We start from the raw sequence: 25,723 nt of genomic DNA, 5'->3' as shown, positions 1-25,723 counted from the left end.
TCAGCTTTTTTCAAGATGTTAGGTATTGTGAGGTTGATTTTTGGCTGAGCGAAGCACCATGGAGGAATCGAAGGTATCGCGGACGGAGTGAAACAAGCTGGCAATGATTCATCATATGCGTTTATCGTTTGGCTGAAAGATGTGTGTGGTCTGTCTGCTGGTAGGTAGGCTAAGCGGTGATGAGGAGTCCTGGCTAGATGCCTTATATGGGTCCTGAGCACTTCAATTTCAATGTGGGTCTTGACAAGGTGGTCTCTAGCGATTGCTATTGTAGCCACTGTTGAAGCACTCTGAGGCAGGCCTAGACAGATCCGGAGCACTTGAGCCTGAAGACTTTGTATTGTGTGTAGATTCGTTTCACCGGCGTTGGTTATTGTTGGCAAGCTGTATCGTATAAATTCTAGAAAAAGCACCCTGCACAGTTGTAACAAGGCACTTGTCGACATTCCCCAGTTCTTGCCAACAAAAAGCTCGAACAGGTGGCAGATGCCTGCCAACCATTTTTTCATGTATAATACGTGAGGGCTCCATGACAAGGCCCTGTCGATTATGACACCTAGAAACTTGTACGATCGGACCCGTCGTACTATTTGGCCATTTATCATTGCGCTGTAGTTTGCCATGGGTTTGCGCGTAAATGGCACTAGTGCGCATTTCTCGGAGGAAATTTCCAGGCCTCGGTTACGGAGGTAGATAGCAGTTTGTGCGGCGGCTCTCTGAATTCTCGCTTGCAAGGCGTGTTACTGCAGACGCCCATATGCAGATGTCATCCGCGTACATTGATAGCCTGACTGTGGTTGGCACGTGCTCAATGAGAGCAAGTAGTGTTAGATTAAATAACACAGGGCTAAGTACACCGCCTCAGAGGACGCCACGGTAGCTATAATATAGATAAGTATGGCCTTCCTCGGTGCTTACAAAAAAGGATCGCGTGAAGAGATAGCTCCGTATCAATTGAAACATCCGACCACCCACTCTACCTCTGCGAGAGCAGAGAGGATGGCTTCATGCGTGACATTGTCATACGCCCATTTAACGTCGAGGAATAAAGAAGCGCAGAGACGCTTACTGCATTTCTCACGCTGAATGTAGGTGACGAAGTCGACGACGGTATCGATCGATGATCGACCACGTCGAAAGCCTACCATGGCATCCGGGTAGGTGCTGTGGTACTCCAAGTACCACTCCAGGCGTGCTACGACCATCCTCTCCATTACTTCGCCCACAAAGCTCGCCAAAGCTATCGGGCGATATCATGAGAGTTCCAACGGCGACTTGCCAGGCTTTAGAAGTGGAACGAGGCGTCTTGTCTGGCAGGTTGTTTGTAGCGTGAAATCTCTCCAAGACTCATTGTACAATTCAAGGAGAACACCTCTCGCTTGCTCCCCAAGGTTATACAGATCTCAGGAGGAATTTTCGTCATGTTCTGGCGCTGATGTGCGGCTACACAAAGCTAATGCTGCCATAAGTTCGTAGATTGATAAGAGTAGATCCATGCGGAGATCACGTGGTGGTGGACCACTACTCGAAGGCGATGGAATGCTGGTAGCTGTGAGTTGGCCGAATAATCTGGTGCACAAATCCTCTCTCTCGTCCATCTCACATCTCTTTTGAGAAAGGTCAAGAGCCTTGAATGGAAATTGCTTTACGGGGAGTGTCCGGAGACCGCGCACTGTTCTCCGTAGTTGCGATTAAGGTTTGCGTGGATCTAGCGACTCACAGAAGGCAGTCCAACGTAGCGATTCGAGCTTGGCTGACCGGCGCTGGATCTCCTTTTGCGTGCGTCTGGCGGTCCGTAAATCGTCCATTGTCTTCGTGCGTCGGTATCTTCGTTCAGCATGTCGTCGGATTGCTCGAAGTCGTTCTAGTTCCACAGCTTTTCGGAACTGACAGAATTTGATGTCCAACGTAGACTAAACATTCATTATGGTTGTGCTAGCCACCTCTCCTCCCGTTGCAAAACGTGTGGTTGTTATCCAGGTTCGCCAAACCGAATTCATTGGAAAGTCTAAGGACGAGAAGAGGGAGGTCGTCGCAGCATACCACACTAGTCGAAGAGAAAAGTGCATTGACATGCCTTGATTGTGTTTTCATGAGAAGGAACTGCTATTTCTTGATGACTGTCTTAATTTACATTCATTGCGTCATTCCTAGTGGCACGTGGCAAAGATCAGATGTGCTGCTTTTTCGATTGGCTTTGTGCTTTCTCCCCTTGTATGATCTTTTGATCGTGCGATGGTAAGTTGCGCTTAGAAGCGAATGTTTTCCGTGAATATACTTCACTTTGTAATTATCGTACGTCCTGTCATTTTGTGTTCCTGTCCTTGTAGTTTTCCGCCGCTTGTTCATCTTCGACCCGAACATAACGCGCTCGGCGAAAGATCCTTGGGATCGCACCATTGAAAGACATCTATGAAAGATCTTAGTTTCATTAAGAGGGATCAACTTCCCACTATATCATTCATTATCCTTGGCAAGACATCACTGAGAGAAAGCAAAAATTGGGAGTTTAAGATGACGAAGAGAAAAACGCGAGCTGTGCAAATAAGGTCTGCTCCACGCCGTCTAGCTAGAGCTGTGGCACGAAAAGACGCGTGCAGAATAACATGTTGTTTAGGTTGGTACAGCACGTTCGGTTACTCATTTAACATTTGAGCTAATTTAAGGGTGATTAAGCGAAATGCAAACTTGAGATGGAGGCTTGGTGTCGCTCACGAAGTTGGCAGTCGACGAGCAAATGCAAATACAAGAGCTTGAAAGCGGAGATGCGAGTACATAGTGATTAAAATTCACCAAACTTTCATGATAGCGTTTGCTCGCTAGTGCCACGGTAATGGTGTATGCACCCTAACTACGGACACATTGAGCGACGAGACACCGCATGTTGCATTAGTAGCAAGAAAATCATTACTTGACGACTAATTTCTTTTACATCCGCTTTAACCTGAGCGCTGACGTTTCTTTAAGTATAATAATGGCAACACATCGGCCTTTTCTGTGCCTTTTTGGCATTTGGTGTCCGTATTTCGTGTTCTTTTTGGCAGCGAGACCGGTATAATGTAAGCATTCTATTCCTGGTTCATCACTCGTCGCACCTGACTGGCTGATCCTGGTGGTATTGTGGGCGGTGCCAGTGTTGCTCGAGCCAATGACGAAACGCGGAGCGGAATATCAGTAGAATAGAGTCGTTGTATTATGTCGGCCAGGGTATAGGTCCCCATGCGTCAGTTCTCTTGAACTGCGACCGATTTACGGCTAAAATACGTTTTTTTAGGCTATAAAGATTTCTTTATGAAGCGGTATGGACGTAGTGAACGTGGCGTTCTTGCACAGAAGTTCCTAGGTGAGGCGGACATACGTTGCTGCTGCATGATAACTTGACGCGATAATTGGAGTGCAGAATGGATGAGTGAAGTGCATGATAATTGAAGTGTCTCGAAAGTGCCGGTACTCAGCACTTATATTCCCAGGCATGCATAGACGCCGCCTAACGCGAAAAATGAACGATTATGGAAACAAAATTTTCCCCACAACATTGAAAAAGTGGCACTGAGAATTCATTCTTGCGATGAAAATTGAAGTGTCTTGAAAGCGCCGGACTTAGCACATATATTCCCGGGCATGCATAGACACCACCTAAGGCTAAAGATTACCGATTAGCCAAACAAAAGTTTTCCCCACAACATCGAAAAAGTGGCACTGAGAATTCATTTTTGCGATGAAAATTGAAGTGTCCTGAAAGCGCCGGGACTTAGCACATATATTCCCAGGCATGCATAGACGCCGCCTAACGCGAAAAATTAACGATTAGGCAAACAAAAATTTTCACCACAACATTGAAATGTGGCACTGAGAATCCATTTTTGCGATGAAAATTGAAGTGTCCCGAAAGTGCCGGGACTTACCACATATAATCCCAGGCATGCACAGACACCGCCAAACACGAAAAATTAACGATTAGCCAAACAAAAATTTTCATCACAACATTGAAAAAATGGCACTGAGAATTCATTTTTGCGATGAAAATTGAAGTGTCCTGAAAACGCCGGGACTTAGCACTGTTAGGAATGGCCGTACGGGGTGGCAACATGCCACCTTTCAGCCCGCTGCACATGTTCCAAGACCACCAGACGGGGAGCCCTTCCAAGAACTGAGGATGACCGGTCAGCGGTCAGCTCAGGAATGTGGTACTCGTGTGCTCGTCGTGAATGTGGTACTCGTCGTCGTGAATGTGTGCTCGTGTCGTGCTCGTCGTCGGGAGCTGAGTGCTCGTGGTCATGCTCGAAATGTAGTAGTGAGCTGTGTACTCGTAAACTGTTTGCTGTATGTTAGTTTTGCGGGCTCCATATGGGAGTCGTGCTATACTGCCGATGTATCTCTCGTCTTAAAATATAAAATATGTAAATAAATCCTGTTAACGAAGTTCCTCATCTACGACATTCAACTCCTTCAAATGGTGGCAGCAGCGAGGTCGTCTGACGACTACTACGTCTGGTTGACAGCGGCAGGATCGTCCGACGAATCCTACAACTGGTGGCAGCGGTGGGATTGGAACACGTGCAGCGGGCTGAAAGCTGGCACGTTGCCACCCCGTACAGCCATTCCTAATAGACACCGTTTAACACGTTAAATGAACGATTAGGCACAGAATGATTTTTCCCGAAAAATTGAAAAATGTACTGAGAATCACCTCTGTGCGACCAAAAAAAAAAAAGTCTTGAAAGAGCCCCTTCTCAGCATATCTAAGTGCGTGGCATGCATAGACACCGTTTACCACGTTAAATGAACGATTGGGCACAGAATAATTTTCCCCAAAAAATTGAAAAATGTACTGATAATGACCTCTGCGCGACCAAAAAAAAATGTGTCTTGAAAGAGCCCCTTCTCCACATATCTAATTGCGTGGCGTGCACAGACACCGCTTAACACGTTAAATGAAGGATTGGGCACAGAATAATTTTTCCCGAAAAATTGAAAAATGTACTGAGAATTCCCAGGCATGCATAGACGCCGCCTAACGCGAAAAATGAACGATTAGGCACACAAAAATTTTCCCCATAACATTGGAAAAGTGGCACTGAGAATTCGTTTTTGCGACGAAAATTGAAGTGCCTCGAAAGCGCCTGTACTCTGCACATATATTCCCAGGCATGCATAGACGCCGCCTAACGCGAAAAATTGATAATTAGGCACACAAAACTTTTCCCCACAACTTGAGTTTCAAATGAATAATTAGCATAATTTTCTTAAATAACTGTTCTATAAGTGCCTTATGAGCAGCTGCTTAAACGACAGCGTTGAAGGCATCACTTTTAAACGCATACCCAGTTTTTCAAAATATTGAATACCACACCTGATTCGATATATTCATCATCAAATTTCAATGCTATATCCATGTATTATCCTAACCAAGTGCGCCGGGAGCGCTGAAAAGGCCAGCCCACTCACATATCATACAGAAACACCTCATGAAGAAGAGCGCGATGAAGTCCCAAATAGAACGTCGCAGCCAGTCGCGGCAGATACTGACACGGCAAGTATTGCATGGCAAGAATCTGCCATCACGTGCTCCAACTGTATTTGCCGCTACATGCCATTGTTCAAACTTCGTCACACTCTTCATCATGGGGCGTTTTGCTTCTGGCGTAGCAGATGAGCGCGCTCAGTTTTGATAGTGCCTATACATTGAGCGCTAAATTTTGATGTATAATATCTCGAATTAGTCAGGATTTTGAAGATTTAAATGAATTGGTTGCATTAAAATGTGACTGCCTCCAAGTTCGCCACGTAAACAGCTGCCAGTAAGGCTCTAATAAAAAATTGAATTAGTGAAACGCTGGAAACTCATGTTATTAGATACAAAGTGTGTCTGCCTCGCCTAGAAACTCCTCTCCATGAAAAATACGATTGCTACGCTCACAGAATTTTCATAAAGGTATGTATAGTAAAAAAATAAAGCGCCTGTGCTGTCTATGAGATGAATGAATTTTTCGTAGATGTGCTGTAAAAGAGTTGTGTAAGCAAATTGATACTCGTGAATCGGATATACATCGTTGCTGTTTTCGAACTCAAAGAAGACAAGTTAATGCATCTGAGCCTTCTAAGAAACGTAACCTAAGTCAATAAATCCTTTGGGCGCAGTGACAGATGGCGCTTTTGCTTGGAGCGTGTTGCAGCAGTATGGATCGTGCACGTTGTAAGCTGTAGCAAGGCTTGACTAGGTAATATTTAAAAATAAACCGTACCCCTTGCCACTGGTATTTGGGAACAGTGGAACATGCGTTGGCGGTAAAAAAGAGAGGAAATTTCATAACGGGGCCCTCCCCTTGTGTTATATCCCCATTATTCTGTGTTTTTTATATAAAAGACCAAGAGACCGCTCAAAATAAAAGCAGCGTAATTACGTTCGCGACCCTCATTATGTGCATTGTTCAACGACCTCGTTAATGATGATATTGCGTTTGATCCGCTTGAACGTAATGGATGTCAACATTGCCGCTTACCAATTCTTTATTTTTATTTCTTGCTCTATGCTAAGATAAAATGCAACATAAACTTTAGTGAGCTCCGACTAGTATCGCCATGCCTTCTCTGACAATGACGTGATCTGATTCATGGACCTGTGTTTCACGTTCGCAGGGTGACTATATGGCATTGTTGGAGATCCGTTATAGAGAATGGGGGGGGGGGGGGAGGAGGCTAACGCGAAAGCTAAACGAGGACGTAGTCAAAACACCGACTGGCGTTGAATTCGAACTGTATAAACTAGCCGCATTGGATTCTAACATCTCAGTTGGAATTCAGCGCTCATCCTTGTCTTGTCTAATGTCCTCTATTAACCATTGCGCTGTACCCTACAATACTGCGCTTCACATATGCGACGGATACCGGTATACGCGGATAGTACAGTGACGTAGTCTCTGAACTTGCACGCAAATATGGAATAAGACGATTCATTGAATGACATAATTATCAGATCAAGCTGTACAGAGAAGCACGTTCGCGTGGCACTTGCATACCTTATTTACCTGTCGTTCATAAGCAAAATCCCTATTAGTTGTGCGTTGGGCATTCATTAGCCTGGCTCTGGCCGGCGTTCTCCAGCAAGGATAGTTTCCATTCTTAGGCACAACACAGCAATTGATGATACCTTTGTGCAGGCTCGGGTGCAGCACCCTAGTTTCACAGCTTACGAGGCCTTCTAGAGTTGGAAAGTGTAAGAGCCGTCAGAGGCTGAAGCCTCTAGAAAGGGTCTTGTGCAATGTTCTAGTGCGTGATTTTATAGGTCATTGTTTTTATTTGGAGGGGCGTGCTGGGCGAACCACTAGGTTAAGTTGTAGTCGGCGGTGATGATGTCATCCTGAATGGGTGCGACGTTTACCCACAGTTGAGGTTTGACCATGAATCGGGCGGTTAGGAGAAACGGATTAAGAGAGTCAACAAGCTCACCAGTTTTCATTGAGGACCCTTTTTTTCTCTATCGCCACCCGGATGCTGTGACGATTGCAAGGAACAAGCGGGAAACAGGCTGTTGAACGAGTGTCTCAAGACTAAAAAGTTCTGGTGCGTTTCAAGGAGAATGGAATGGATCGGGTGCACCTTTCAAAAACGAGGGAGTATAACAAGAAAAAAAAACATTGTTCCATGCATTTGCAAGCTAATTCTTACCGTGTGCTAACACTAAGCTGTAGGCAGATGATAATCTCAGTTTACTCGTGATAGGAGCTGAAAGCGCGCATCGCATTTGGTTCGCAATTGAACGTGCCTGCCTTGTTTTTGCGTCTCTAACTCCTCTCCCTCTCTTTCTTCATCCCCATACACCCTTGCTCCAGTGCAGGGCAACAAACCGGACGTGCGTCTGGTTAACCTACCTGCCTTTCCTGTCTTCTATCTCTCTTTCTCTCTCTAACTGGAAAGTTTCATGCCGAGCGGAAATAATGAGCTAGCGACTTTGCTCTCACTCTGCCGAGCAAGCTAGTCCCACCGAGTAGAAATAACTTGATATTTGCACACGCACAACTGTAGCGTTTCCAACAGTAACTATTGAGCTTTGTTCACGAAAGTGGGGAAAAGAAAGAAAGTTTGCTTGCAAGTACATGCGCATTGTAGCGATGTTCTTCGTGCGGCCTTCTGGATGATGATAGTTGAGAAAATGAGCCAAGAAGGCGCGACTGACTTCACGTGAGTCGGAGCCAGCGATCTCCGAGGTAGCTCGTAGCAGTAGGAGTACAGAGGTGGTGAAGCCGGTGAGTGCTGCTTGACTCTAATCATGGTTACTTGTACTTGTCAGATCAAACTTGAGAGTGCGTGCATATAGCACTGGATGTCCAAAAAGTAAATGTGCAGGGAGAGGATAAACAAAGATGTGACAATAAGTGAGTGATGGAGAGATTTTAGAGATAGGAGATAAAGTGAGCGAACGGATAACTGGCGAAGCATGACACGAGCAAAGGATCACATGAGCAGTAGTAACAGCGGGAGAGCGCTGAAGAAAAAAAAAAAAAAGAGCGAGCCATGCTTCGGCAGCGTGCGTTGTCTTTCCTCCGGAGGTCAGTGAGAAACGCAATAGTGGTTTTCCTTATTTTGGTACGAGCTCTGATTGTATGGGCTCATGTGCTTGAGAGTGAGTGAACGAGGACGAAGAAGGTGATCACGTGAAAACAAGCAAAAGAAATCATCAATAAAAGGGTGAGGGTAGTGACGAGGGGTTGACACTCGAAAAGGACAGTGGAAGGAGGAAGAGGAGGACAAGGAGCAGGAGGAGGAGGAGGTGGGGGAGGAAAGCATGCGAGCACAGTGTGCTGAAACAGTGTGTGTTGGTGAGCCATGGCCCTTTTGGCCATGCTACGGGCGTGCTACAAAGAAGAGGTGCTTAGCACTGTCGTTTCCTTTCGCTCAAACCGAGTTGCATGTAGAGTGACGTACTCCGCACCCACCGCGGTGGCCTAGTTATGGTCCTCTGTTGCTAAGCCTAAGGTCACGGGTGCGAATCGTCGGCGCAGTGACCGTATTCTAGTGGGGGCGAAATGTAAAAACGTTAGTGTGTCGTACTTCAGGTGCACCTTAAAGTCGTCGAAATTAATGACACCATTGAGACCCTTATCGATAGATAGACATATATACATTCTAGGGAATAAGGTGAAGAGGTTTGAAGAATGTGCTTCCTGCTATTAAATTTCTCTGCTATATGACCTGAAACGCTATGAGTGATAAAAATTGGTAATTAGAACAATAAAATATATAAAGAATTAAAAATTAAATTATAATGGATGACGTAATGTCACACTTTAACAAAAAGTTGAAATAATATTAATGAAAATAAAGTTATGACGTATGTACACTGTCAGTACTTCGAGGCAATGGGTTGGATAAAAAAAGAAATCTGCACATCCAGAAATGACGTTGGAATGTCTATAGGGGGCCACGCTTCAAGAATATCCCCAAAAGAGAGCACAATACTGCCCATTGTTTTAAACTTCATGCGCAGTACTCACCTCTTATAGGTATAAAGTGGAAATAAAGTAGGGCGCCCCAAGTCATCATCACATGTGCCTGCGGTGAAACAGATGAGGACATCTTACACGTACACCCGGCGGCAAAATATTGAGGGGCACGAGGTCTGTAAAAAAGCTGAATACCTCCGCAACCTCACAATGCAATCTGGTATTGGCATTTAGGGCCTCCACTAGAATGTGCAAACAACATTGTAGTATACAGTTTTACCGGCTACTGCTACATGCTGCTCGGTAATCGAACGTTTTCGAAGATCCCGTGATCCATAAACGTTTTTCACCGGGTGTGCTAATAACTTGTTCCGTCCTCGACGAATTTTCTTGCACCGTTCCTACTTCTGATGGTGCAAGCTTCCTTGGCACAACCACAAGCATTGCAGAAAAGCCAAATGTTCGTTGGAACCCGAATGGCTACTGCTTCTTTCTTTCTTTTTCATTCGCGTGGCGTTCGCCTAATACAAATAAGGAAAGAAATGCTCTTTCCTTATCGTGCCTCTGTGTTTTGTGGAGCTGTGTGTAGAAATTCTTTCTACAAAAACAGGACGCCGGCTGTGCCCACAGAAGTTATCGCCTCACGTCAACTTCCGAGGATTGAAGGCAGGGGTGTACATGAATAGTCTGAACTGTAGAACTGGGTTTTTGCGTAGTGCTTAGAAGACTCTAGACATCAGCCATGGAGCCTGAGTGTGATCAAATACGACCGGCAGAATGCGCATTGCTGCTGACGCAATTGAATGCGGTGAAGGGTGGTGTGTACCGAATAAATAACGCAAATGTGTAAGAGATAAGGAAATGACTGATGATCTTTGGTATCTACACGTCGTGAACGCTGGTGCTTTGCGATCAATTTCTCCCATTCCATTCGCTGTCCCTTTTCACTAAGAAAAAGCATATGCTTCCCAAAATCGACATCCAAAGAGCGCATGTGCTCTTCGTATAGTCGCGTTACTACTATACGATTATACGGAACTATCTGATATATAGCATATGAGCATATGATTATTCTTTTTTTTTTTCGTTGAAGGGTAAGCGACACGTACTATTGGGCAATGGTTCTTTCTCCGAGCACACCACTACCTTTGTTGCAGCTGAAAAGATCATTTTTCTACATGAACCATTTTCCTTGCATTCTAAGTGGGGGATATGTTATTAAGAACGCTCTCGTTGTGAAAGTGCCGCGGGAAACGGAGTCTATTGTTGGCGTCTGCCCTTCAACTGCACATTAGGAAGATTTGCACCGGTTAAGTTATCATAGAGGTGAAGAGGAAGAAGTGCGCGTGTCGTCGTTTCCATTTAGGTTCTCAGTGCTATATAATTGCAGACACCTTCATTAATCAACGCGGTCTTTCCAGGTTTTGTCACAGTCGCGACGCTTTATCATGTCCTCTCGCCCTTCGAATTTCGTGTCGAGAAGGAGTAAAAAGTACAATGGCACATGGTGAAAAAAAGAAAAAGAACTAAGGAGAGAGAGAGAGAGAGATAGATAGATAGATAGATAGATAGATAGATAGATAGATAGATAGATAGATAGATAGATAGATAGATAGATAGATAGATAGATAGATAGATAGATAGATAGATAGATAGATAGATAGATAGATAGATAGATAGATAGATAGATAGATAGATAGATAGATAGATAGATAGATAGATAGATAGATAGATAGATAGATAGATAGATAGATAGATAGATAGATAGATAGATAGATAGATAGATAGATAGATAGATAGATAGATAGATTATAAGCTTTTATTCTGAGCAAGCGCAGTTGGCGCCCTAGGTGGGCGGCCTCCTTATTCCAGGTAGCCGCGGGCCATGGCAACCTCCCGTGCCCGTTCGATCAGGCTACGCTGTTTATTCGGGTCCGGATCTGATAGCTTGGCCTCCCACTGCTCCCCCGTTAGTGTTTGGGTGGCTACGGTGCCGTGTTTTCATACACATCTCCATACAATATGGAATAAGGTGTCTGCGACATCGCAGTACTTGCAGACTGAAGAAGGCGAGAACTAGAAAAAAATACCAGACAACTCCTGCGAGACCATGATGGAGCTGCCTCTTCGCAAAGAAAAATATGACTTCTTTTCTGTATACGCAAACAAGCGCAAGCCCTACGTGTGCCCCGCTTTGTCTTTGGCGAGGGTACAAATATTCCTCGGCGATGTGTTCCCCCCTTGCGAAGTTCGGTATGCGAGTTGCTTTTACTCTTTTCAGTTTTTTTAGCTAGAGAAAAAGTGTTTAGCACTGATGCCGCCTTATTCCTAATGTATTAAAGCCGTATGGTATTTTACAAGTCCAAGTGGGGGTCGCATAGTGAATCGTGGATGACAAAAAATAAAATAAAAATGAAATCAAATAAAAGGTAATCTAATATTTTAAGGAAATTGTAATCACCGCTTTTCTTCAAATGCGTGAAGTTGTGGAACTGGTAAGACTCACATGCAGTTCACTCCATAATTCTTCCCATACAAATATTTCAGTCACACACAGGCTTTTATGAGACTACCAGTAATTATTGCATTTATTCGGTGGTCGTCAGGTACACACGTTCGCAAAAAACAGAGTCGGGAGATGATAACTGTCATGACAAAGAGATTTTCCCGCAAGAAATTGAGGTGAGAAACTAGTGCGCACAATTTTCTTGGATGAAAATTTGCAAATCCCCCCCCCCCCCCCCTCTTAAGCAAAGACATATGAAGACGAGAGCGACCTCGCAGTAACTTGACCAATACAGTTTTTACATGGATACAGCGTGGATAAACATTTAGACAAGGGGACTTGCCGACAAGACCCCTTGCCGAAATGCTGGTTTCGGCGACATTCTTTGTTATACCACTATTAATTACGTCAAGCCTTCATCTTCTGGTGAACCATTATCTTGCTTTGGATTTACACCGAACAGGTATGCGATCTCAGCCTCCTGTATGCACCTGCTTCACACATGTATTTACGTCACGCATGCATTTTGATGCGAGTCAACACGATAAAATGGCACGCGAGGTAGAAAATATAACCCGTAAACCATAACATAACCAAATCTAAACCGCGGCGTGCAGTCGCTGCATAGAAGGCAGTTTTAGAACACGCCTTATATAAGCCAACAAATATTTGTCGAACCCTGAATTAAATCAGTGTCGCAAGCCACTGGTCAAAATAATAACGTTCCCATAGATGATTTTCGCTTGTTGGAGTGGCGGCTACGCTAGTGGCCCGCATTTCGCACAACGGGAGCAATTCATCTCGCCGGTTGACTTTGGCACTGCGTTGATAGAGCCACCGCCGTGCACGTTACATGCAACTTTCGTGTTGGCACCACATTTGGTATTTGCAGCACAAGTATTTGGGAAGGAAGGTGCACTAAAAGCCATTTCATGTCGGAGCCACAAAGCCTGGATGATTATGCATGTAGGTGCTACTTTTTTCCGAGTGTTTTTCAATGTCATTTTTGTTTTGCTCACATACTGTGTTAATTACGGATGTATCCTGCTACAGTGCTATTCAGCGCAAGCCGTGCAAAGGAATCTGTGGTGGTTTTCAGTTTACGCGCAGCTGCTATTGGCTGCTGTGTCTTTTCACGGAATGTGCAAGGCACGTTTTTTGCCCATCTGGAGCCCTCTGCAAATCAAATGTTTCAAAATGAAAAAACCAATGAAAGGAAAAAGAAAACAGCATCTATAGGAATTGCCATGAGAGCGACCCGATCTGTAATATGCGCTTACTAAAAAAGTGACAAAACCTTTCCCATTTACATTATTAGAAAAAACTGCTACTACTATTGCTATTATTAATAATAACAAAAATTTTATTATATAAAGATGAGCAGCCACTTTTGCCTGACTACACCTTTTTTAATATTTATTTCAATAAAAATTTTTTTAAATATCTATCCCAGTGCAGAATTATGAACTTATTGACTTACAACTTGACAAATAGCTACGACAGCATAGGTATATTGTATAATAAAATACAAAAATGCCTGTGCTGTGTGTAGTTATCTATACAGCTCTTGATTGAGGCTTATAGGTATTTTTTATCAGTAGATACTGTACGAAGAAATAGATCATATTTAATGAGAACCATCGCATTTTGAGGGAGAAATGATGTGCTCAATCGTTGCTTACTCGCAAAGATAGGAACAGAGTAATAAGGCAAAAAGCGATGACAACGGAAGCGATATAGGTTCCCCAGGTAGCAGGTATCGGAAGTACTAACCACAATATGAAGAATGAATTAAACGTGGTGATTCACAGTTCCTATCGGCAAGACAGGAAACAGAAAGTAAAAGAATTGGCACCCTTCATTGAAAAATCGCAAGTTTTGAATCGTACGCTTCCGGAGGATTAATGCAGAGGAGCGCCCCCAAAGCCGCTTATAAAATTCCGTCCGAATTGCGAGGTATAAACTTGTTGATGGCAATATTTTATTGTTTCTGTACATATGTCCATAAAAAAAAGGCTATTTATTTTTCATTGTCAGATCCGACTTTAATGTCACCCGCGCCCACATGGTGACAAATATCCCTGCATTATGCTTCCGCAAAGCCCAGTGGATTTAAACGGCAAAGGGTTCAGGTTTCATGACCCCAGACGAATCGCTGAATAGGGGGGGCATATACGTATCGAGCGATTTTTTTTGTTATGTGTAGTTCTTTCTCTCTGCCGATGCTCTAGTCGTCACTTTAGTTTTTCTTCCGTCGATTTGTTACCGCATCGACTGCAATAATCGAACTTAAAAAAAAGCTGTTGCAAATGTATAAATTTTGCTCCATGCATTATATTTGATCTTATTCTCGCCGAAGCCGGAATAAAGCATTACGACTTCCGAGGCAAAGTGAACTGCAGGAACTGTAAACATTGTTGCGCTATGGTCATTTCCCGACGTAATATTTGGGCACGCAGATATGACCCACGTACGCTCAGATTTCCTTTCCTTCGTTCGTTTTCCATTCTTTTTTTTTTTGCGAGACGTGGTATTGAGAGCAATTCATGTAAGCAGTTTTACGACAAGTTTGTTGCGCGGGTAGAGAGCACTCGCATGTGGCGCTTGCCCTTTGCTGTCGTATTTATGGCGTGTACTTTGGCTTACAATCTGCGAAATGTGTATGTACGTTATCTGCGCTCGTATGCGTTCAAGGCTATATTGGTGTCAAAGCCAACTAACAGTAAATAACCTAGTTATACATAGAGAGGTCACAGAAGTGAATATATTAGCTGGAGGAACTTCTTATTTTGTTTTCCTTCAGTGAAGCACTAAAGTTGGTCAGTAGCTGTAATTTTGGATGCAGTGTTGAAGACTCGATATGCGTGGCTAGTGATCACAAGGCAATAATCTGAATGAGGAGGCAAGCGAAAGGGTACTCAACTTCGATGAAGAACAGCAGAGTCAGCATGGACACCACGTGTTCGTAAAGTAGAGTGAGTATGTCCCTATATAAATGGGTCAGAATCGAAACGAAAAGAAAAAGAAAACTTATATTTTAGCGAGCATACGCGTGATTCTTCGTAGGCACTTACAGGTATTTTCAGTTGTCTAACCTACAAAAACATAGGAAGTACTACACACGTGATGAATTGACTGTTCCTGAGGGAGCAATCATACAACCAATATATTCTAGAACTCATGCCGTTTATCGCCCACTCGTTACCGTTGCGAAAAACGAGAAAAAATAAAGAGAAAGGGAGGAAAGTTCTCGAGCACAGAAGTATACGCTAGAACTTTGACTATTGTCCGCGGTGTCTAGACCGAATATTTCCAATTTTGACGAAGTTGTTGGTTTCGATGCAATACCACTGCTATTGAGCATATCTTTAAATGGCTAAAGCAGTTCCACTAATTTTCACGGAGAGTCCCTTATGCAGATATGGTTAGCAGTTCATGTTAAACACGCCCTCTAGACTTCTTACTTAAACTGACGACATTGAACAGTTAGCGAATTGGAGTTACTTCTAGGTAAAATAGAGTGAAAGCTCGCGCCCATATTTACTATTCCGATCCATGCAAGTCTGTTTGCACATCATTGACTGATCAGCCGAGCGCCCCAGGGTAACCTACAGTTACGCCCAGAGGTCCGCGGCGTGCCGAGATAGATAGGCCGTTAGACGTTTCGTATGGAAGCCATTCATCAATTTTCCCAAGTGCGGACTGCGCTTTCAACTCGGCGAAATCACGAGGAAATCATGTGTTCATTCAGTGTACTCTGCAAATGCACGTGCAAGCGCATAGTAAAACTCTTATTTCCGACAAGGCTTTCGCTCCTTCTCTAAAGCAGAAGCGGCGATGAACGAATTGGCGTCTGTAGGCGAAACTTATTGCCGTCTTGTAGGAAAATATAAGATCTGGTAGGAATAGGAGATGTACCGGTGCGATGCTGCGGAGCGAAACGCATTAGTCAATGCCCGGAGGAGAAGCTGATTTCCAAATGATTGGCCACACTGTTTAGTAGGGGTCGGACCGAACGGCCGACCCGCCCACCCACCCACCCACCCACCCACCCACCCACCTGCTCACGCAAACAAACAAACAAACAAACAAACAAACAAACAAACAAACAAACAAACAAACAAACAAACAAACAAACAAACAAACAAACAAACAAACAAACAAACAAACAAACAAACAAACAAAAGAACAAACAAACAAACAAACAAACAAGCAAGCAAGCAAGCAAGCAAACAAGCAAACAAACAAACAAACAAACAAACAAACAAACAAACAAACAAACAAACAAACAAACAAATAAACAAATAAACAAACAAATAAACACACAAACAAACAAACAAGCGAGCGAGCGAGCGAGCGAACGAACGAACGAACGAACGAACGAACGAACGAACGAAAGAAAGAAAGAAAGAAAGAAAGAAAGAAAGAAAGAAAGAAAGAAAGAAAGAAAGAACGAACGAACGAACGAACGAACGAACAAACAAACAAACAAACGCAAGCTAGAGATTAATACAACAAAATATAAATCAATATCGGAATGCACTAACGCCCTAAGACAAAGTTCAACTTAGTGCATTGTACGTCGCAACACACAGAATTAGCACAGAAAGTAATGTAAGTCACTTCAAGTTTACTTTCATTTCAAGGTATCAGAATTTGCTATACATTCGTATACGTTTGTCATTCTTACTTGATTTAGTTCCAGATTATGTGTAATTGCGACAGTGGATTTCGAAACATGTGATCACGCTTTGTGCCTTGAAAGAGCTGCTACAAGTCAAGCAATTGTAAGCCGGCACTGCCTGGCTAAGCCCACTTGTTTCAACATCATCACCAGACCACAAATCATGTTCCTCTGTCTAAAGTAAGAAAATGCGTAATTTTGCATGCGCGATGGCTGAAAATTCCGCTAGAGCGATTTCTATATTTTTCTTAGGAAATTTTAATTTGCATACACAAATTTAGATTCAGAAATTGTGAATAAATGGTTTCAGCCAGGGATAAGATGCCCGCTTTCGATTACTATTGCTGCAACTTTTCTATCCACACGTCAAAACTTCCCATTTCGTTCATGAGGCATCTTTCCTGTGGATATCTGGCTATTTAATCGGGGCTTATTGTAGCCAGGCCCTGTTTTCTGCCTTTAGAGTGCCTGACTTTACGTTTGAGTCTGTTTTTTCTCTCACCTCTGCTGTGAGCTGTCTTTAGCGAATTTACGTCTCCTGACTTCGAGTTTGACTATATCATACGGGGCAACATTCTCTTTCGCAGTGCAGCCTTGTTATCTAATAATTTGTGTGTAATTAGTCTATGTGAAAAAGAGTTGCCGGAGCTGTTGTGCAAACATGTCCTAAATATGACGTAATAAAAAAGAAAAATATCAGACGGTTGCGACTGACAGAACTTCTGCATTGCGTGCGAGGTGCCGTCTTACTATTGAAATCCTTCAGGCGTGTTGCTCACCGAGTGGCTTCTTGCGATGCTTGTTGGAATTCCGAACGAAAATATTGTTTTACTGACTTGTTGATGTGTTAGTACGTGCAACATTTGGATGTGGCGAACGTTTGGCACTAACTGCAGTCTTTCCCAATGATGGAAGCGAATGCATTCTAGAGAAAACGAGGCAATTCATTTTGTTTCTTGACTAAACGTTTTGTATCGTTGTTTTTCGCAGATGAAAGTTTAGAGTGTACATATGTATAGCGCGCCAACATGCGTTCGCATCGATTTTCATTTTTCAATTCCCGACGTGTTTTTTCTATTTTCCTCTAGTCGAAATGAATTACGATATCGCACTCAGTTGTGAGTGCTGCAATTATTGATGACGTTGATGGCAACAAAACGTGTCCCTGTCCCACTGACATTTCTTAGATTCTCGTGTACTTAAGCGCAGGTAGTACTCTCCGTGAAAACGAGAGATTTATTCTAATATGTCAGGCGGATCGAGCGCAGCCTTACTTCAGTATTTCTGTTTTGTTGGATGGTGCGAATGTCTAAGGAAAATACAGTAGACGATTGGATGCCCCTTTATTTTATATGTATGCCGTGACATGATCACGAGAGTAGAAAAAGGTATTTTATTAAAAATAAAGCAAACAAACAGAAGCTTAGCTGCTTGCGCTCTTCGCTAATTGAATGACAGTGCGCTAGCTACTAGCATCAAACATGCATCGGACTGCAAAAAAAGAAAACAAAAAAAAAACAAGAAAAGGGAAAACAATCGCAACAAGAAAAGAGAGCGAGGGTGAAGAAGCCGATATTCTTTTTGTAATGTCGGTGTAACTAAAGCAAGGAAGAAGTCGAGTAGAAAGCCACCAACGAGAAGCAGTCAAGGAAACGACAGCAACTTCAAGGGTGTGCGCCTAATTAATTGCAGATCTGAGGCGCAGCGATCGGCTCGGCGTCCATCAGTTTCCGGTGAAAGGGCTAATGATTCACAACACCGTAGGTCGGCGGGGTTCATCAGAGGCCGCTCTAGATGGACGACTCGCGCATCCGTAATTAGGTGCGTGACCCGAACCCAGTGCCGCAATTTCTCTGTTTCCTGACGCTTCATATCCAGGGGCAACATTCTTAAACTCGTTCCGAATACAGGTTCCACTAAGTAAGTGGAAAGAATTTGCACAAATGTTCCACTTCCTAAACAGTACCTATGTGGAACAAATGCCCTTGAGTGTAGTCTCTTGCTTCAGTCGAGCTTCTCGCCACTATTACTGCATCTCATTGGTGATATATTTCTACGCAAGTTTCACTAATTAAAGGGAACACCTCGATGTCGCTTCAAAGAGATTACGCTAGCTAAGTGAAACGTAGTGGAAGGAAGCATAGTGTTGCGGCCGACATAGATAGATAGATAGAGAGAGAGAGAGAGAGAGAGAGAGAGAAAGAAAGAAAGAAAGAAAGAAAGAAAGAAAACAAGACGTGAAAGGCAGAGAGCTTAACCAGATGAATTGTCCGGTTCGCTTACTCTGCACAAGAGGACGTGGTAAGGGCTGAAAAGACGAGGAAAAAAAAAAGAATATTAACAAAAATCTCCCCGCACTATAATATTTCCACCTATCTCAATGCTCTTAAAAAGCACACTACCGCTTTTAAAACAGTTCGGGCCGATGTCGGCTGAGACCAGGTTCCAAGAAATATGGCTTCCGTGAGGGGACGGTTGTCAGTCCTGACGAGCGGAGTGCTGAGGACTTTTCTTGGGGCATTGAAGCCATGACCATCGCAGACAAGGTGTGCTATCATCTCTTTGCAATCTCACACTTCAGATTCCGGGCTTATGGACTTTCCGGTACGGTAGGAGTAAAGATTAGTGAAAGCTACTCCAAGCCATAGACACTCAATGAGAGTTACTTCAGTCGACCAACAGCGTTTCTTCATTGCATGTGCGGTATCATCTTACTTTTGAAGAATTGCAGGTTAGTCCCTGACCGAGTGGCTCTTTGAGGTGCTCGTTGAGCTTTCTGATTGAAAATGGCTTTTATTCACTACCGCTGCTCTTGCGCCTAGAATAAGAGCGAACCCGTGAAAGTTCACTATTCGAGGTGGTGAAAGTGTTAGCTTTATTGTTTTTAGCCTCATTTTTTTAGATAGGTCTTGAACATGCGCAACTTGTAATCTTCTCAAAAAGTTGCAAGTGATAATATTTTGTTTTGTGTGTTAAGAAGATAGTTGGGTTGTTTCCCTCGCTAACAAAAAGAAATGCTCAAATACTTATGTATTGCCTCCCCCCCTCTCCCTTTCTTTTCGGCAGCTGTATATGCCTACTTAGGTTCCATGATGGTGATATTGTGTTTTTCAACGCTTACTGTTCTCACCCGCGAGGATAACGTTTCGTGGTTTGGCGCATGCATACTGCTGCGACAGCATCTGTAGTTTGCCATGGAGTAATTATTGTTGCAACAGATATATTGAAAACTGATGGAATCGCTGAAGTCCGCGGATATATTACTTTTCGATAATTCCTACTCAGTAAGAGGCTGCCATGATCTACATATTTCACGTGTTTTAGACTGGAGGCACGCGAACGTTACTTGCTTTGACAAGGAAAACCACAATACATGCAAAAGTTCACCTTTTATTGAGGGCTCTATTATATAGCCTGAAAAATGACGGCGCCCTGAGAAAATGACGTAACCGACTTCACCCGTACAGTATTACCAATATGCCCTGCAACAATATTTATTCATAACTTTTTTCTATCAACACACCCAAAGCCAAGAGGCCAAAAAAAAAAAAGGAAATAATGTTCCCGAGCGGCCTCGGGGCGCTTTCCTTGTATAGTTGAACGTGAGTGCACATTTCCTATCTATATTGAACGACACCCGGCAATGACACTGCGAAGCATTTCACTCCGTCACACAAGCTCATTTCACTGAAGAGGACCACTTGCGCCTGCATTCAGGCGTTACTAACGTGTAATACTTCACTTTTTATGTCGCTCTTCAGTTTAAAGAACCGTTCATTATTTGTCTTTTAATATTTCATGCAGGTATCCTTTTGACAGGTATAAGAGAGATCGGCTACTTTATACACTTCAAGAAAGGGAAGCATGAAGATGGCACTGAACTTAACAAATAACGATAATATAATCGAAAACTATTTGTTCCTCTCATACATCTTTCGAGCTCAAGCCAAGTAGCCTGTCCCTAAATTTATTCCAATCTCTTCTCAAAGCGGCACGCACGCGTGTAATGACAAGCTGCATTGCTCAACTTCTTTCAGCTTTCTTGTTTTTTCTAGTTAATACGTGAAACCTGGAAAAGCGCAGTTTGAGAAGAAACCTTGGTCGTGAATGTCTTTGATTCGTTTCTTCCTGAAGCGTTTCTTTCAGAATAATGGCAAAGAAATGGCTGCTACCTTCACGAGACATTGGCCTCTTGCAGATGAAGATCGAACAGCTCTTTCAAAAATGTCCACTTACCTCAACTACATCCATCTTCAGAAAAGCTTTGAAAAAAAAAAAGAGCCGTCTGAAGCAACAACAAACAAGGGAACCAAGGTGAACGCATCCGCTCATTTCGCAGCTCCCATGGGTCAAGGAATTTGCATAAGCCGGACAAATCTCCTCCGCCCCCCCCCCCGCCTCCCCCTTTTTTTTTGCGTGCTGCTTGCTTGAGCCTATCCTCAATGGGAGCCCACTCTTCGGCGTACGTGCTTCCATTGTTGCGAGAGAAGCTCTCAAAACCCTTTGAAGTGTTCTGAACGCTTATGCGCCTCATCGCTGGTGCAGTTGATCGCCTTCGGCTCGGTGGTATGTGTGTTGCTAATGAGCCTCGCTTTCAGTGATTCGTGTGGTCTCTGCAAGTAGATCGCTGGAGAACTTGTTTAATGCACATTTTTAAGCTATCCCCTCGGCCACGCTTTTTTCTTTTGAGGATGGTGTCTCTCTCATGAAGATGACGGGAGGTTTAGCGCAATCACGCGAGAGGAACTGGGTGAGGAGAGGGGTGGTTGGCTGTGGATGGATCTAATCTTGTAAATAACTAAGCGAGTGCTGAAAAGAGACGGTATCTAACTTTAAGACTCAAAACAGTAACACTTCATTGAGCTTGTTTACGCGTAGGGTGATTTCTACTCTCTGTTATCCTTGGGTGCTATAACGTAAAGCTATTCCAAACTTTTCTATTCCATTTCGTTAATCAGCCCTCCGCGATTGGTCAAAAACGTTTTTGGACCATCCCCCCTTCACCTGCCTGTCACGCGACTTTCAGCTCCCCATCTGATATGACGTGTACACACTGATTATGCATGATTTGACCAAGCAAAGGAAAAATAGTTGTTTCTGATTCCACACCTTTTCGCTATTAGCCCTCGGCTATTGGTCAAAAGTTTTTGGGAAGCACCCACTTCACCTGCCTGTTACGCGACGTCACAAAAGCGCAAAAACTCACCGCGTCATACTGACGCATATGCGTTAAAGATGTATTAATATGCCAAAGAAAGCTGAGTTTTCTTCTGAATAGCCGCAGGCTGCCCCTTCTCCAAAGGAATAAAAGATAGCTGCATGCCGCCGACCGCTCACGCAATGGCTACTCGCACCTGCCGGGGAGCATGGGCTTATTCGCGTATAATAAAACTTTTAGCATGGTCGTGTAACATTGTCGAGCACTTTCGGTACGTTTACGACTTATTTCTGCTAGCTCTTCTTTGCTGACGATACGTTTTAGTTCCATTCTTAAGCTTCCGTTGCATATCACCGCGATTTTCCACCAGCCATCGCAAGCTAAGTAAGGCGAAGCGGACCAATCGCAGACACCGGCACCACCCTCTCTCTCTGGTTATCGATTTTTATTGCAGTGGCTCGGCCCCGTCGAATCCCTCTCCACTTGTGCGCGCTTCTCGCCTCTTGTCAGTGAATTAGATAAGACAAGCCACTCAGTGTAGTCAATGTTATTCGTTTTTCAAGTTAACAAAAGTGACCTCCTATGAACGGGGATAGCGTTTGATTGGTCTGTTCAAACAACCGTGCGGATGACTACCCGATGCTTGCGTCGGCGGTTACGCAAATTTGACGTCAGGAGATTGGAATAAAAACGTATTGGAATAGTTTTACATTATAGGGCCCCTTTTTAAGTTCTTGTTCGTTTTTTCTGGTGTTGATTTATGCACGATGAGTACTTGAGTAGCCAGATCAAATAACGCTTTTTCCTTTTTCGTCCTGACATAATAAGAAATGAAAGGGGCGGGGAGAGAGAGAAAAGAAAATGCTGGCTCTCTCGTAATCGAGAGTAGATGTAAGCATGAAATAGTTACCGGCAAAGCAGATTGGTTGGATATGATACTAGCCACAATCGCATGTTCACGAGGGCACACTCCACTACACCACAACGCATCACACCTTACTGTGCATATAGACGCAATTGTCTCCTGCCACAGACAGTGACAGGAAACAATAGCGTCCATATGGTGTCTTTTGCTAGCCTGCGGTGACGCCGCCTTCAATAATTTTTCTTCTTCCAACAGGGCGCTACTTTTTAATGTCCGCAGCCCATCCGTTTTGGGAGTGCCAGCGACACGCTCAGCAGCGGGACCACAACCTGAGGGTGGTGCGAGTGTCGTCTTACGAGGAGTGGATTAAGCCGGCAACTGGCTCGATGGATTCCGACAGGGTCATTCTGGACTCGCTCTTTGCTTTCGCGAAGGAAGCGCAGCTCCTAGAACGGCTCCGAATACGCCTCCCCCCTCCTCTTCATATTCCCCATTACAGGCCTTCGAGCCATCCCTAATAAATACAGCTTGTCATCATCGTCATTCTTGTCTCGTCGAAGTAGTCGGCTGCAAATGTGCGGCCGTGGGTAGGTGGCCGCGGTCCGTGGCGGTTCTGTCACCTACGTAAACGGCCCCATAATCCTGGCGTTGTCGGCACAATCGGGCAGTCTTCTGCACTGTCGTATAAATAGCTAAGTAGTCGGTTTCCGGAAAACGCTTCCTACGTCTCCTTTCACTGGGTTGCGTTTCTCGGCTTAAGCATTTGTGACGGCGACCTCATTGAAATGAAGAACAATACAGAAGCGTATGCGGCCACAACGCGACGCAGGCCTGAAAGCTTACGGAGCCGAAAATAGTCTGTTTTGAACTGAACCCCATTGAAAGTTTCGTCTCGCCCAAACAACTATGAGCGGCACACCGGACGCTGCCGGCTTGGTCACGCAGCGTAGCGCCATCTCTCGAGGCGGCGCATAAGCCGCGCCACGGAACTCATGGACCGCTAGCATTGAATAGAACACAGGCAACCCTGTCTCAGAGCCACAATATGAAGATCATGTGTATCGTGCCCTGTATCTGCCTTTCGAATGTCACTATTGGAAAAGACAAATTAAAATTCAGCGTACTAGAAGTTGTGGCTTGAGTGATATTGAGAACAAACAGGAAGAAATTGGAAGCAATATTTCTGTAACCCTTTTGGGCAGTAACTAGCGTATGTAATGTGTTCCTGTACAAAGTGTTGGGGGCCAGAGACTAAATTTTTAAATGTTTTAACTGGTTGCCTAGATTATCCCGTTTCGTTCTCGCAACGATGCCCGGGTGTTCTCGTTTCATTTTCGCTCCGTTCTCGTCTTGAGTTCCGGATAACGGCCCTGTATTTAGGTTTGAGGTCTCTTGAAGGTCGCCGGCAACGGGAGCTGAAAGGATTTCATGCTTAAATGAGAGAGAGAGAGCTGCTAACGAAAACAAGGTTTTTGTCTGGCTATACGGCCTAGTATGCGGCTCCAGACGGAAACGATTAGAATTAAAATTATTTGCACAGTGCCCGTCACAGTCGCATAACATACTCAAAACGAAGTGTTTCTGTTCGTTTGTGGCTATTGATACATGGCTGGTATTCTATCCACACAATATTCGTACTCTATACGTACTTAGGAACTCAGTACTAGCACTCCTGCTGTAGAGGTTGGCTCGTTATATGGGAACACAGTAATCTTTAGCTAACGGTGAATTCTAGACAGCCAGTTTGTTTGAATGTGCTTTAGTTGAATATGCAAATGTTGCTTTATAAGGTCCTCTGTTGCGTTAATCATATCCTAAGTGAAACTTTCGGTCGAAAGCTAGCACGTACGATAACCTGTGTGACGCAATTCTTAATGCTCCTGTTAGTTATTTTTAAAAGTAATATCACGGGATACTCGTATAGCTCATTGGGAACTTCTTAGATGGAATTGTATTCTAAAATTTGGCTCCCTGAATACAGTTTATGATTCTAAACGATGATTGGACAGTGTAAGAGTCTATGTGTTATTATTCAGTTCCCCTATATGACGGCCATGCTTTATGCTTTATGACTTCCGACTGGTAACCACTGACTTCTTTCAAATGTTCTGATCGGAACAGTTTATTTTCTGCGTCGCTGAAGAGCTTGCATGGCCAACATACATGGCTCAAATTGTATATAAAGCAAGGAGCATAGCACATCCGTGCTAAATAAAAGGTGTGGCGCGAGTCCAGGTGAGGTCAATACAGAAGCAGAAATCACTATTGGGTCTTACACAGTGCAACCAATGATGCTCGTATAAAAGGGGAAGGGCACTTCCAGTCTCATATTAATTTGAAAAGTCATCATATGGAAGTTAATGGCACCTGCATTAAAAAAAAAAAGACGGTCAGACATGTTATCATTCTTGGATTGCACCAAGTTTGAGGGGCTCGTGTTGCAATAGGCTAAATTATATCAACAATTCAAGCAAACCTATCCGTAGAAAATAACAGCTATACGAAAACAGATTACTGGGATTGATAGCCCAGAGCGGCGTAGTGGATTATGAGGGCCACCGTAGTGAAGGGCTGCGGGTGAACTTATGGCGACCGGGGTTTTTTAAAGCACACCCAGAGCATACATACACGAGCGTTTTTGCAACCGTCTCTGTGGGAATGCGGTCACCTGCGTGAAACTTTATGCGAGTTTATGCGTTCTTCCACAAATATTTATTATGAATGAATCTGAGCACCAGGTATATCAGGCGCAGCTTTATTAAATCAAGCTTCTTGAACGTTACGCTGGTGCATTCCTATTGAACACGTAGCAGTCTAAAGAGTGCTGCAATAGACAACAAAATGTCACAATTGCGACAACTAAACCAGTATAAAATCAACAAGTGACATTTCCCCACACTGCAGTTTTACGCCAAGTTCACACCATTAGGTTGCTTTCCTGTTGAGGTGCAAATATTATTCAAGGATGTCATTTCATAAGAACCCAACAAACACTGGCACCAAGGACAACATAGGGGAAATTGCTTATGCTTAAAGGGACACTAAAGCGAAACAATAAATAAGTTTA

The 25,723-nt window shown here is 43.8% G+C and overlaps 1 protein-coding gene across 7 annotated transcripts in view; it reads right to left on the bottom strand.

Moving 5' to 3' along the window:
• LOC135899594 (uncharacterized) overlaps positions 1–25,723 on the bottom strand; it is a 226,049-nt gene that overhangs the window by 17,423 nt on the left and 182,903 nt on the right. For 6 of the 7 annotated variants that reach the window (XM_070537565.1, XM_070537564.1, XM_070537566.1 and 3 more), the window contains one exon: positions 9,495–9,552. The exons of the other annotated variant lie outside the window; for it this stretch is intronic. In XM_070537565.1, the coding sequence (XP_070393666.1) occupies positions 9,495–9,552 (58 nt within the window). The remainder of the gene's footprint in view (positions 1–9,494; positions 9,553–25,723) is intronic. 7 annotated transcript variants of the gene reach the window in all.

This window comes from Dermacentor albipictus, chromosome 4 (genome assembly GCF_038994185.2).
Source record: "Dermacentor albipictus isolate Rhodes 1998 colony chromosome 4, USDA_Dalb.pri_finalv2, whole genome shotgun sequence".
Taxonomy (NCBI): domain Eukaryota; kingdom Metazoa; phylum Arthropoda; class Arachnida; order Ixodida; family Ixodidae; genus Dermacentor; species Dermacentor albipictus.
This window is presented reverse-complemented; position numbering and strand designations above follow the sequence as displayed.